The sequence below is a fragment of the Melozone crissalis genome, unplaced genomic scaffold, assembly GCF_028551555.1.
Source record: "Melozone crissalis strain CALT ecotype California unplaced genomic scaffold, PUWL_Pcris_2 ptg000012l_1, whole genome shotgun sequence".
NCBI classification, from domain to species: Eukaryota; Metazoa; Chordata; class Aves; order Passeriformes; family Passerellidae; genus Melozone; species Melozone crissalis.
The window spans coordinates 6,550,621-6,563,915 of NW_026535790.1; the positions used below are offsets into that span (position 1 = coordinate 6,550,621).

General features: G+C 40.9%; 1 protein-coding gene across 1 annotated transcript in view; it reads right to left on the bottom strand.

Annotated features, from left to right (window-relative positions):
- Nucleotides 1–13,295, bottom strand: part of LOC128933963 (uncharacterized) — a 70,233-nt gene that overhangs the window by 20,019 nt on the left and 36,919 nt on the right. The window contains exons 36-47 of the mRNA XM_054271169.1: nucleotides 12,746–12,939; nucleotides 11,313–11,615; nucleotides 10,394–10,623; nucleotides 9,215–9,376; nucleotides 8,215–8,565; nucleotides 5,949–6,299; nucleotides 5,337–5,468; nucleotides 3,883–4,032; nucleotides 3,307–3,423; nucleotides 2,554–2,653; nucleotides 1,562–1,657; nucleotides 425–600 (exon numbers count right to left, since the gene is read on the bottom strand). Of these exons, the coding sequence (XP_054127144.1) occupies nucleotides 425–600; nucleotides 1,562–1,657; nucleotides 2,554–2,653; nucleotides 3,307–3,423; nucleotides 3,883–4,032; nucleotides 5,337–5,468; nucleotides 5,949–6,299; nucleotides 8,215–8,565; nucleotides 9,215–9,376; nucleotides 10,394–10,623; nucleotides 11,313–11,615; nucleotides 12,746–12,939 (2,362 nt within the window). The remainder of the gene's footprint in view (nucleotides 1–424; nucleotides 601–1,561; nucleotides 1,658–2,553; nucleotides 2,654–3,306; nucleotides 3,424–3,882; nucleotides 4,033–5,336; nucleotides 5,469–5,948; nucleotides 6,300–8,214; nucleotides 8,566–9,214; nucleotides 9,377–10,393; nucleotides 10,624–11,312; nucleotides 11,616–12,745; nucleotides 12,940–13,295) is intronic.

Consider the following 13,295-nt stretch of genomic DNA (forward strand, 5'->3'; position numbering starts at 1 on the left):
CTACAAGTGGTTTAACCAAGGCAAGGAGTTCTCTAGGTATGAAGGACAGCTGTTTTCTACCAAAAGTTCTTTCTACTTTTGTGAGCCCTATCAGCTGCAAAGTGACAGTAAATACCTGTCTTCCTGAAATGATTAACCCTGGAAATGGGGATTTCAGGTATCTGACCAGGCTCCTTAGAAACAGACCACTAGCTTTGTACTTAAGTTAAATGAGGATTCAGATAAACTGGGCCAAGTCAGCTCTCAGCTGCACTTGTATATAAACCTGAAGTAATTTCACTGAGGCCACTGGAAATGCTCTGGATTAATGGAAATGTAACTCAAGTGACAGCATTCATCAAAGCACAGCAAAAGTTTTGAGGTGCATTACCTTAAAAGAGAAGGGAAGTCCCAGGTGATGGAGAAGTGATATTGAATGCTTCACCTCTGCCATGAACACGAATATACCAGAGAGTTCAAAGTCTGTGTCAACATCCACAGTCACAGTTATATCTTTCTCATCATACTGGATTTCACAGACAGTCTTGGCTTTGTTTTCTATATGAAGGGACAAAGCAGTTCCAATTTGAGCAGCTGATTTTTGAGAAATTTCAGTACTGCCTGCATAAAATCAACCCAGACAGCTTTTAGCTTAATACATTCATCAAGACAAAGTCATCATCCAGGATTACAAGAACTTCAGCCTGTGGTTGGAGGAGGGCAGAGTTTCTCTGGATGTCCTTGAACTTTGTCCTTACAAAGTCTTGTAGTAATAACAGAGCTTGTGTACCCACATCAGTGTTAAGTGGCAAGTTAGTTCCTGTCAGGAATGTGTTTGTGCAGCTAGAGCTGAGTAGTCCATACAGCCAACTGCATCCCAGGCCTGCAGCAGCCTCTCCCAGGGAAGAGCTCTGAGCTGTTCTCACCTCCAGGAACTCCTGTGCATCCAGCTACAGCAGCTCAACAATGCCCAAAGTGCATGACCTGAAGACCTTTCCCCACTGTCCTACAACTTCTCATTTTTGAAAAGGAAAAAACAAGACTGCTAAAATATCAAAGTGAGATAAGAGATGTGAAACCCTGCAAATTCTTTAAGGTAAGACAAAACCCACAGAAATGGTGGGTTTGTGGTGGAAATCACATGGTGACTGTGGCTGTCCTGAGAACAACCTCTCCCTCCTCTCCTGTTGCTTTTTTCTGAATGGGTGAAAGGATCTGATGCCACTCACATCAGTATTGATTCAGTGCCTGCTAACCTCAGTAATTCCTGCCCTTTGGTGCTCTCACAGTTTTCTTTAACATGAATAAATTCCCCTGGGGGCACTTAAGGTACCTGATCACAGTGTAAGAGAGATATGCAGATAGGATTTATGCCAGGGCAAACTCTGAGGGTAGACTGGCTCAATCAACTAATCACAGATGCAGTTTCAGAATGACAGGTTTACTTACAAACAAGATAAAGCCTCTTTTTAGGTACTACCAGCAAATCTTACTCAGTCTGTAGCCTGTTGAAAGACCAGATGAAACATCCTCATAGAGCTATTAGACAATAAAAACCCAGCCAGGAATGGCAGGTACCCACCTGATTTCTGTACACTGAAAATCAAGTTGATTGCCTTAGGGTAGCCAGAAGCCTGGAGTACCTCACTGCTGTGCACACTCTGGCAGAACAGATCCACTTGGTGGCCAACATAATGGGAGTTTATTATGTATGTGATTGATGTTTCTCCAGCTGCAATGTGCACATATCTCTCTTGAGTTGTGTTTCTCCCTTGAAAAACCACATCTATCTAAAAATGACATGTAAATATAAGTTCTCAAAACAATATTTATGTAGTATTTAGTTTTAAGACAGGAGAAAATGGAACTGAAAGAAAGTTCTGTCTAGTTTACACTTATGTCAAAATCTATCCATTAATAAAATGTCTCTTGGCCTTTCATTAATCATCTTTGACTTTCAAGTATGAAGCTCATTTAACTGAATGAATGTCAAGCCATGCCAGCCTCACTGATCTATAGCAAATTTTCATTACGTTCTTTTTTATCCCACAAACACAACTTCCTTCTTGTAAAGGATACTTAATATACACCTAGTGACAATATTTACCAGATAGTAGCTACTCCAATACTTCTCTCAAAATAGCACCCAAAGAAACACTTCTTTCAGTATAAAATTCCCATTAAAGAGCACAGGAGCAATACTCCAGACCCTGGTGCAATGTGCTCTAGTTGTCCTGTAGAGTTACAACATCAACAGTACCCACTCTACTACCACTGACCAGAATGGAAGAATCTCATTCAGAAAGCAGTCAAGGAGAAACTTTCAGTAGTTCAGGTTTTAGGCATCCACAATTTTTAAATACCAGAAAATCTCAGCTTCCATCCTGTGCCTTACAAAATGGGAATTTTCATTCAAGCCGTGAGCTTGAATTACATCCTTATACAGGACAATAATTATAATTAAAAACAAACAAACAAAACAACAAAACCCCAAAATCACCTGTAAAGATGATGGGACTCTGGCTTGTAGCAGCCATGGCAAAGAGTGATGGAAATTCCCTGTTATGTTGGTACTTGTTTCCAACTCTTGAATTTGTCCTTCAAGAACTGTCAGGTGAGCACCATAAAGCACTTTCAAACCAAAGCTCCGGGTGACTTTGAGGTTCAAGATAGCCTGCGTGCAACAGAAGTAAATTGTGAAAAGACAGAATTGTAAAAGTTAAAGCTCCTGCTGGTCAGGGTTCTTCCTTTGGTTGAGACAGTATAATCTCAAAGATATGTCAAAGATGCATCTTTTATCATTTTATAACACAACACAACATAGTTATAAATGTCCCTTTTATTTTAGAATTCAACCATTTAACATGTATTCTCAAGTATGGCCATGCTTTAATGCTATTCAGTTACATGGTTAATAAGTCTTGTGTTTATCAGATTAAAAAATATGCCAGGTAATGGCAATGGTAATAGTAATTTCAGAAGGAAAATACCATTTGGAAAGGACTCAGTGAAATCCCAGCAGTGCTCCCCTCTGCCCTGTGTGTGCAGGGGACGCTGCAGCTCTGTCAGACACACAGATCCAGTGCCTTCCTCTCAACTCCACACTGGAGCCACCTCCAGCCCCAGGCCTGTGGAAAGTCCTGGTCTGAACTCTTCTCCCATGAGAACAAACTGAGCTTCTGGACTCCCCTCAAGAACAAAGGGAGCACCTGGACTCCCCTTCACCAAAACAGCAAACGTGTAAAGTCCCATCTACACCCACTGCCCTTTGCCATCTCACTTCCCCAGCTGCTCCCCTCATGCCATGGCTCCAGGTTCATAACCTACCTGCAACTCAATCCTGTCTTTTATTTGCAAAGTCTTCAATGTGTCTATGTTATGAGTAAGTTTGTAGTTAAGAGACACAACATCCAACTTCTGGACAAAGTTCAGTTCTTCTGTAATCTGCTCAGTTCAAGTAAATATGACAAAAATTAACTGTGGCACATCTCTGACATGAAGACTTCTCTGAATAACCATAATCATTGGACTAATTACACATTAGAATAAAATTATGAAAACTGTGAAAACTTTATAGTGAAGAATTGTTTAATTTTTTTAGAAGTCACAGCTTTGTACAGTAAAAGGGAATATGCTGCACCAAGTGAGATTCTTGATAAGGAAGGTTTGAGATCATTTACAAATGAGAGTCAAGGATCATTGCTGATGTCAAATTTTTTGCAGGGAGCAATTGCACAGAAGGACTGGCTGAAGATACTGCCTTCATTTAATGAAGGCCTTTAGAACTAACCCAGCCCCAGCTAAGTATTGCATTTGGATTGTCTGCAGAAACAGTATTTACCAAATCAATTAGCTCACTTCAACTTCTATTTCACATAATACTGATATGGAGAAGACACTTACTTGCTTGTTGTTCACACAGAAATTGATAAATCCTTTATAAAATTCGTTATTTTTTTCTGATATCACATCAAGTAACATCCTCATGGGAATGCCAATATCAGCAGCTCCTTGGATATTATGGGTTAGCACTGCATCCAGCTCTTGTCTTTCCTGTTAACATTTCACAGCACAGAGCAAAGCACATGTAGAACCCAAAGATCACTGCAGTACAGAGCTCAAACCAGAAATCTGTCTGTCCTACATTTAAGAGGAATTAAACTCCCACTAGCTATGCTGTTTCTCTATGGCACAGAAACATGCAGGAATTACCAGTTATGGCAGGAAAGTGAAACACCTGAGGAAACAGGTACTTGTGTTGCTCTCTGCTCTCTTGCTCTGATGACAAGAGAATCCAAACTTGTAATTGTCAACAGAAAAGCAAGAGATTCACAGCCTTCCCTGTGTTGCTGTCTAACTGAATAAACAAACAGCAGTGTCTCCATTAATCACTGCCTGTGGGATCTCAGTCTCTCAGAACTGGGGTGCAGGGTGAACAAGACCCCCCCTGGGGGGCTCGGGAGTCCTGGAATGCTGCCAGAAATGTCTGGTGGCTGGACTTTGATCCCACATGGGAGATGACATCAGTATGAGGACGGGAGGATTTCACTGGGGTGAATGGTGAAGGGACAAGTTAATTGGAGTGTGAGATACAGGGTTTAAGATCCCTGTACAAGGGGGTCTAGAGAGGCAAGATGGAGGGATTGGGGCGTGCCCTTCTCCTTCTTCTTCTTCCTCTAGGCCTCCATCTTCTGTGGTGATGTTGGCACTCCGGGATTGGACCTTACTAGGGGAACACTGGTTAATATGGGTAGAGGGTATTGGAGAAAAATGATAAATATTGTATACGTAACTCCGGGTATAAAGATAGGTGACCGCCCCAGGGGCTTTCAGTGTGTGCCCATGGCTGACTGCTGAGCAGAACTCTGTCAGGCCAAGAGAAAATCTTTTAGATAAGCAATTAATAAACACCGAGACCGAGAACAAATCTGAAGCTTCCTCTCGTCCTTTCGAACCCGGGGGCCCAAGGCCATCTTTGGGCTTTTTCCCAGACCATCTAAACAGCCCAGAAATCCAACAACTGCCTATTATTTTGCAGGGTAAATCACAGTGATGTAAAGAACAGTAGAATACAAACAACAAAAAGTAAGAACATCCAACAGTAGAATACAAACAACAAAAATTTACACATAAAGAGCATAACAAGGAAATTATTCAGGAAGTGCCAGAGCCTATATCCTATTATCCTATGCATCAGTTACTACACATTGAAGGTGCCAGATTTTCAAAGATTTTATTATTTCAATTTTATTCTGGCATTTATTACTTAAGCTTGACTATTTGTTCTAAATAACATAGGTTAGAGTACATTACTGAGTACTTTGTTCACACACTCCAACAGTCTGCAGGGTACTCACATCAGTGACTTTTAGTATAAAGAGTCCTCGGAATTTACTTTCATCAACAGTGATCAGTGTCTGTGAATCTAGGTTCATTTCATCCATCAAAAGATAGCCTGAGCCATCAATTTTCATTGGTGCTCCAAGATCCTGTAAAGGAAAGAACAAACTTTTAAAAATCACCACTTTAGCACTTAACCACAAATACATTATAGCTCTGAAACTTAATTCCTCATAGTAACTTTAATCACCTAGCTGTAAATCAAGTATATCAGGCAGCATAGGCACAGGATATTTCAGAAATCTTGAGAGACAACTTTGAATAATCATAATTTCTGAACAGAAAAACCCTTCAGAGTTCTCAATCATCTTTTAGAAAACACATCAGAGCTAGTACAAGGAAGTCCATTATCTGCAAGTACTGATTAACAGAAAATTTGGTGTATGCCATATGAAAATACAGTGAATGACTGGCTCCAGAAGTAAGATGCAACATTTAAAGAGAATGTTTTTATTATTTCTCTGCTACCTCTTTGAAGTACCTAGATCATTGTCTTTTGACTTTAGCATAGCATTATACTAGCTTAGATGTATAAATTCAACATTAAAGGAGAAAATTCTTTTCCATACCTGAATTGTTTGGCATTTGTTTTCTATAAGCATTTTCCACTGCAGGTTCTTTTCAGGGTCAAAGTCCCCATTCATTTGAAGCTCACAGGCCCCCAGTTTTATTCCAACTCCAATGAGATATTTTAAGTGTTTCCGTGCAGTGATGGACAGCTCATTTTCCCTTGGGATTTCCCTCAGCTGGGGGAGGTCATGCCTGAACTGAATTTCCAGAGCCAGCTTTGGCTTGCACTCTGCTCTCACTTCAAGATGGGCAGTTTTGCCTCCTGTTTCCAGGACAGAGAGCAGCTCTGCCTGGCACTTGTCCTTCTGAATGGATCCTGTGAGCCGGGATTGAGTTGGGAAATTGAGATCCTATCAAGATTTAAACAAAAAATCCTTTGGAATATACAAACACTCTAAGACCAGTGTATATTATATGATACACTATCAGAGACAAAACCTACAGTCTCCAAGCTGCCATTTTTCTCCCCCTCAACAAGAAAGATGGTGATTTTTCCTGAATAAGACCTGATGATTTAAGGACTGTCCTGCAGAATTCACAACTTCTGCATCTTTACGAAGTTTTACATTTACAAAAACCATAAAATACATATTTCTTCAGACTGGCAAAGTTTACTAAACATTCTATGTTTCATCCAGACCACACCAATCTCAGTTTTCAAACAAATTAATGTACAAAAAATCATAGGCCTTACAGATATTCTTGCACCTGGTTGTAGAAGGTTTGTTTTTTATAATAATTAAACTTCCAGCTTGTCTTGTGCAACATCCCAAATGAAAGATTTCTTCCCATTCTGCCAAAGGATTTCTACAAACACTGAAAATTCTACTATTTTTAATACTTTAAGGGGTGTTCATTCCCTTCTCACTACAACTTTGCTGTCATTTTTATGTTGCCACTTTGTAGTTGAGGAAGTTACTCAGTTTGAGGATTTGAAAGCAAAATATAAATGCCTATGAACATCTAGGAAAACCCCCTGATTTTGCAATAGTCATTCTTTCCAATGTAGTCAGTGAGGCTAATTGGAAAAACCAAGGAAGTTCTCTTTTGATAGAATGCATAGAATGCTGACAGACCAGGGAATGTATTTCTGGCAGAGTTCAGGCTGATCTTGCTGTTCAGCCTTAGAGGGCAGTGTCGGCCTGCGAAGGCAACACTCAGCAAAGGCTGAACTGATCTCAGTCCCAGCGAGCACCTGAGCAGGATGTGTGACAGACACTGCCTTTGCCTAATGCTGGGACAGGGGTGCCTTTAGAGTGCCCTCCCAACACTCCAGCAGTGCCACATTAGCTAAAACCCACAACGCCTTCATTTGATCCCCAAACCATCTTTAAAAGCTTCCCAGAGCTACCTGCAGAAGTTGGCATTCTGTTTCTGTTTCCAGTGTCCAGTCAGCTTTATTCTGAATACAGAGATCCCCTCTAGCCCTCAGTCTGCATCTGCCAGCCTGCAGCAGGAAAATGCCCTCTGTGGTGGAGTCTGTGGCTGCAGAGAACAGGACTGAGTTTTCAAAAGGCAGCCCAAGCTGGCTGAGCCAGGGAAATGAATGCCTGAGCATCCCTTGGAGTGTGTATTCATGCTGGCAGGAGGTGTCTATCTGCACATCCACTGCTCTGCCATCACACTGCAGCTTCATTATCAAGCCCACGTTGCAGATGTTCTGTTGAAATGAGCCCCCCAAGACTGCAGCACGAGGCAATCCCATCCTCTGCAACAGAAAAGATTACACTATTTAAAACACACAAAGCAAAGCAACTGTCTTCTCATTTGTTCCTAATTCATGAGAAAGCATTCCTTCTTTCTGAAACCATCTGTGTTTGGAAACAACCATACAAGGCAGCTTGATTCAGAGAGAAATCTGAATTCAGAAATTTCTCTGTGAAAAACCTGAAAAAAAGCTACATGGGGGGGAGAGGGGAAAGAAGAATAAATCCTTGAATAATCTTTTCATAACTAATACAGAAGGGAAAAATCTTAACCTCCCCAATTCCACACTGAAAGGACATGCTTTTCACTAGATTTTAGGACAAAAGTTTATTTTAATTAATAAACTATTATTAAGCAACATTTTTATGGCAACACCTACCATTGTATCACTCCAAATTACCACTTCCCCCTGCAAATGCTCTGACTCATTGCTCTGTAAGAACTTTAATGACCAAATTTGGCCTATCCATAAATGTATCAGGAGACAGTTTTCTGTGAGTCAGTGATCTGAAATACACAGACTGGAAGGGCATGGAGAAAACAACAATCTGGGCTTACCTCTAGACTGACGCACTTGTTTGTAAAAGCAAGCACCCATCCTGTCTCATTGCCTGCCAGGCTCACTTCCCCATCAGCTTCCAAAGTGCAAGGCCCAAGGACAATACCAAGGATGCCCTTGTACTTGTCACTTCTCATGGCTGACACCTTCAGTTGGTTCTCTCTGGCAATTCCCAGAGAATGAAGTGAAGGCAAAGAATGCTGGAAGTCAATTTCTAAATGAGGATGGGTGTTACTGGTGGCATAGAGTTGTAGGCAGGCAAATATGTCATGAAAAGAAACATGTCCAAAGAGGATGACAGTAAAGTTGCTGGTAAATATTGACCCATTCAGTGAAACTCTTGCTGGAGTCTGAAAAATTACAGAAAACTGTGGTCAAGTTTGCTTTCCTGTCAGGTCACATACTGTTTTTAAAAACTCATATTACTAGAAGAGAACTGTTCCCTACACCACTTTGTATTCATCCTACATAATTATAAATGCTGAAACAAACGGAGAGATGGACTCAAATCTTTATTTTGGAGTTCCATAATAGAAACAACAGGGAAAAAACCCAAATCAATTATTAATGAAAATATTTGAAAGTGCACACAAAACTTCCAGGAAGCTCAAATCCATTTCTAAGTGTCTGATACTTTCAGTACTTATTCCCTCCACAGTAGGTAAGACACTATGCTGTTGAGAGCAAAGTTTATAAATGAAGCAAGTACCTCAAAATGATGGAATGCAATTGCACCATTGCAAAGGCCAGAAAGTTGTTTGTTAGCAGATTCTCCACTGCAAGCAACCTGTTGATGTTGTCAACAAAGCACATTCAGAAAATTAAGAAAAGCAGGTAGGACTAAAATTCAAAGGGGCAAGTTACAAAGCTGCTTTAAGGATCAAATGGATGAAGGCACCAAAACATAGACTAAAAGTTAGAGTTCTGTTTCAAAAAGATAAACAGCTTAGTGTTTAGTGCACTAAATACATTAAAATAAATGGCAGGATTTCTGCAAACCTCTAGTACATGTGGAACAATGTCCATCAGTCCTCCCACATCATGGTGAAGTGAAAGAGAAATTTCTATAGCAGTGTCAGTGGTTTTCTTCTCTATGTCAATCTTGAGCTGCTCTGCCTCCACTGTGGTTGTTATCCCTGCAGCAATCTTTCTGGAGAAATGCTATGCACAAAAGAAAGCAAATCATGGAAAGAAACAAACAACAACATCCCAACAACAACTGGGAAAGGCAGAGTGTGCTGCACCGTGCTTAAACATCACAGCCTGTGTCAGGGTGGCAGCACTGGTAAAATAAAAGTGTAAATTCATCAAGACAGACTCATTTCAAATAGAGACTGTAGTGTTATGCCAGACCTTCTAAATGCAGTGTATCAATAATTCCTTCTGGCTCCAAAACATACTGAGAGCATTCAGTACCCTGAAGGATTTGAGCCCTTAGGCACAAACAATTAAAGCACTGGAACTATTAAAAAGCAAGGCAGAGGAAATGTTTAGAATTCTTTGCACATCTCTGTGTCTCACCCTACCACAGAGGTTGAAGCCACCCAAATATAAGCATGTGAGTGACTTGAGCCTTGCAGTGGATGTCTGAGACAGCAAAGTATTTGAACTCTTCTTTTATGAAAAGATAATCTGCAATACAATAGAGCTGTAACATTCACAGATCTATAGCAGAAATGCAGATACAGAGAAGAGTGGCCAAGCAACACCATGCCAGGAACCATGGTCCATAATGCTTCTGGGGGTAGGAATTTCCAAAGGGAAAGCCATGCTAAACACTGTTCTGATCTTTAGCAACCGTCCAAAGGATGACACCAGGACCAGTTACATTCAGTACCAGATGCAAGATTTAGGCCTGGTGGTCCACTTCCCATTTATAGGGGAAAGATAAAATTGGACAAGACATATGTTCATATGCAGCAAAGCATTTCACTTAAATGAGAACTGAATGGAGCATCTCATTTAGTCTAGATTCAGCTCCAAGAGTTCAGATGACAGGTCCACAGTATGACAAGGAGCCAGACAACACCTTTCTTTCACTCAGTAATTTAGTACATCTCAAAAAAAGAGCAGCTTCTAAAATAAAAATATAGATTGCATAGGAAAAGCCTAGAGTTATTATGTATACACAAATTGTCCTGCCAGAAATTAAACTTTCACAGGCAGAACTCTTCTTACCTCATAATAGCCAGCAGCTTCTAAAACAAAAGGGATCCCATGTTCCTTGATCTTTGAGATGTTGTGCTTTAAGCTCACAGACAGCTGGGATGTTGGAGGCTCTGTGGCCACTCTGTGCCCCTCAAACACAGCAACCATCCTTTCACTGCCACTCTGCAGGGCTATGGCAATGGTGTGGTTTCCTGTGCCATGCTCACATGTGGCAGTAAGAATGCCATCCAAAGGCAACCCTACTGACAGGGAAGGAAGTAAAATCAACACAGAACTTCTGGGTTGTCATTACAGACTACAAATGTATTACAGATCAAAAGAAGCCTTCTGTAATTTTTCGCAAGAAAATACACACCTTTATATAAAGTGCGATCACTTTACTGATATTTATAGAAGGACATTACCTACCAGGTGAAAATCATATTAAAAAGGGACTGCTAAATTAAAATGTGGCAGGTACTTTGGAAATCAAGAGCTTTCCTTCTTTTGATAAAGGATATTTACCAATTGGTATTGTGTCCAACTCCAGTAGTCAGCTGTCAGAAAAATTCAGAAAATATTTATTCTGTCCAAAGGAACCCATGAAAATTACTGACAACTCCAGTTCATGAAAATCCACAGCTTTGCTTAGGAAACCACACTTGGCATAAAACTACACTTGGAGGAACTGGTCAGCTTAGATGCTGTGCAAGAACGCAGATGTACAAGAAAGAAATAATTTACTCTGAAATAATTCAAAACTCTTTGAACTATTTCTGTGTCCATTTAATGGTATTTTCTCAACAATATTCAAAAGAATGCTGCTAAGTTTACAACACATTTTGTTCTGGTGGTGAACAAACACAACTCATCTGTTTCCACTGATCAGAAGTCATTTAGATAAATTCACCTTATTAGAACACACCATCAAGTCAAATTTTGTTCCTACCTGCATCTTTTAAAAAGTCAACATTATGTGTGAAAGTCCCACTGACTCTGCTGTGTCCATGATCCATGATATTGAAAAAATCTACAGAAAGAGCCTTCTCATCCACCTGGAAGCTAGCTAGCCCCCTTTTCTTCTCTTTACTCAATTCCAGGTGTCCTTTCAGTCTTGCCTCCCCTGGGATTGCCTGACTGCCATTCTGAACCATGGCAACAGTGAGATTGTGCACAGTGGTATTCCCAAACACATTCCTGTTCCTGACTTGCAGTCCATACAGTCTTTGGTTGACCATCACATTGACGTTACCTGTAACAGGCAGAAATTATTACTGTGGAGAGAGATTCTTGGGACAGAAATAGTCACAGTTTTAGAAATAATGTATAAATTAACCATTACTTTAATACCAGGAGGAAGTAGAAAAATTTCCATTTATTACACTAGATAAGTTTGCCTAATCTAGAGAGGAAAGCAGTTCAGTGTTGAGGGTCTTTCTACTAGTGAGTGTCTGTGTTTAAAATAAATTACATTATAGTATTTCTGGCAGCTGTTCCTTTTTATTCACCAAGCTTCTTGTGCCCTTAGGCCCTGTACTATACTGCACTCCCTCTGAAGGAAAATTTACAGGTGGATTGTGACCTAGTACTTGTGTAATTGCAGGCTAATCAATCCCTCCAGAGCTCTGCAGTGACCTACTCCACCCATGGAGCCATTCAAAGGAGTGGGACTCTCAAGTCAGCCCCCACATTTCAGAAGAGGAAAGAGGCCACCCACTATTTCCTTTAATCCATGAAAACATGAAAAATCCAAACTATGTTAGTTCACTGAAAAATAGTCTCAACCCAATGACCCAGGGTTCATTTTGCATGTTAAGTACTCTGCTCTGCCTTATACAGAATCACAGAATGGCTCAGGATAGAGAGACCTTAAAATCCATCTTGTTCCAACCCCTCTGCCATGGGCAGGGACACCTTCCACTGTCCCAGGTTGTCCAAAGCCCTGCCCAGCCTGGCCTTGAACACTTCCAGGGATGGGGCATCCACAGCTTCTCTGGAAAATTTGTTCCATTGTCTGATCACCCACACAAGAATTTCTTCCTAATATCCAATCTAAACCTGCCTTCTGTCAGTTTGAAGACATCGCCCCTCGCCCAAAGTGCTTCTCCAGCTCTCTTGGAGCCTCTTTAGGTACTGGAAGGGCTCTCAGGTCTCCCTGGAGCCTTTTCGTCTCCAGGCTGACAACTGCAACTCTCCCAGCCTGGCTGCAGAGCAGAGGGGCTCCAGCCCTCTGATCATCTCTGTGGTACACAGGTACACATTGCTCTTCTGTTGGGGGCCCCAGAGCTGAATACATTGTGCAGCTCAGGAAGGATTCCATTAAAATTAAGCAGTGTCCTTAGATAGCTGCAGGTTAGAACAAAACGCAAAGGAACACAGTACCATCATGAATGTTGTTTTTGCACTTCAGTAATCCATCCAGAGAAAGGAGATGAGGTATGGCCTTTAATCCAATAAAAGTGTGTTGGACTCTTCCATTTAGGAACAAAACAAAACCAACTTTCTGCTCCCTGGCTCCCATGAAATCCATGTGTAGACTATTTTCATTAAGCTTCAAGTCGGAAGACAACAGAAGTCTAAAAAGACAGACATAAAATTGCTAGTAAGATACTTTTATGGTTGATTCAGGATTGTCAAGACAGCCTTCCTCACTCAAAGCAGGATCAATGAGAGCAGGGTGCTCAGGAGTGTGCGTGGTCAGATTTGGATTATCTCCAAGGATGGAGACTCCACAGACTCTCTGGACACTCGTTCCAGTGCTGTGAATCAGGCCATCAGATGCCTTGCAGTCAGCATACACTATTCACCAGGTGTTTATAAATCCCTCAGTAAAGCTTCACAGATTGGCAGACTAATTTTTCTTTAAATTTCTTTAAATACTTTTGTTATGGTTCCTAATAAAAGAAAGAGCTGAAGATACTTTGAGTTGGTA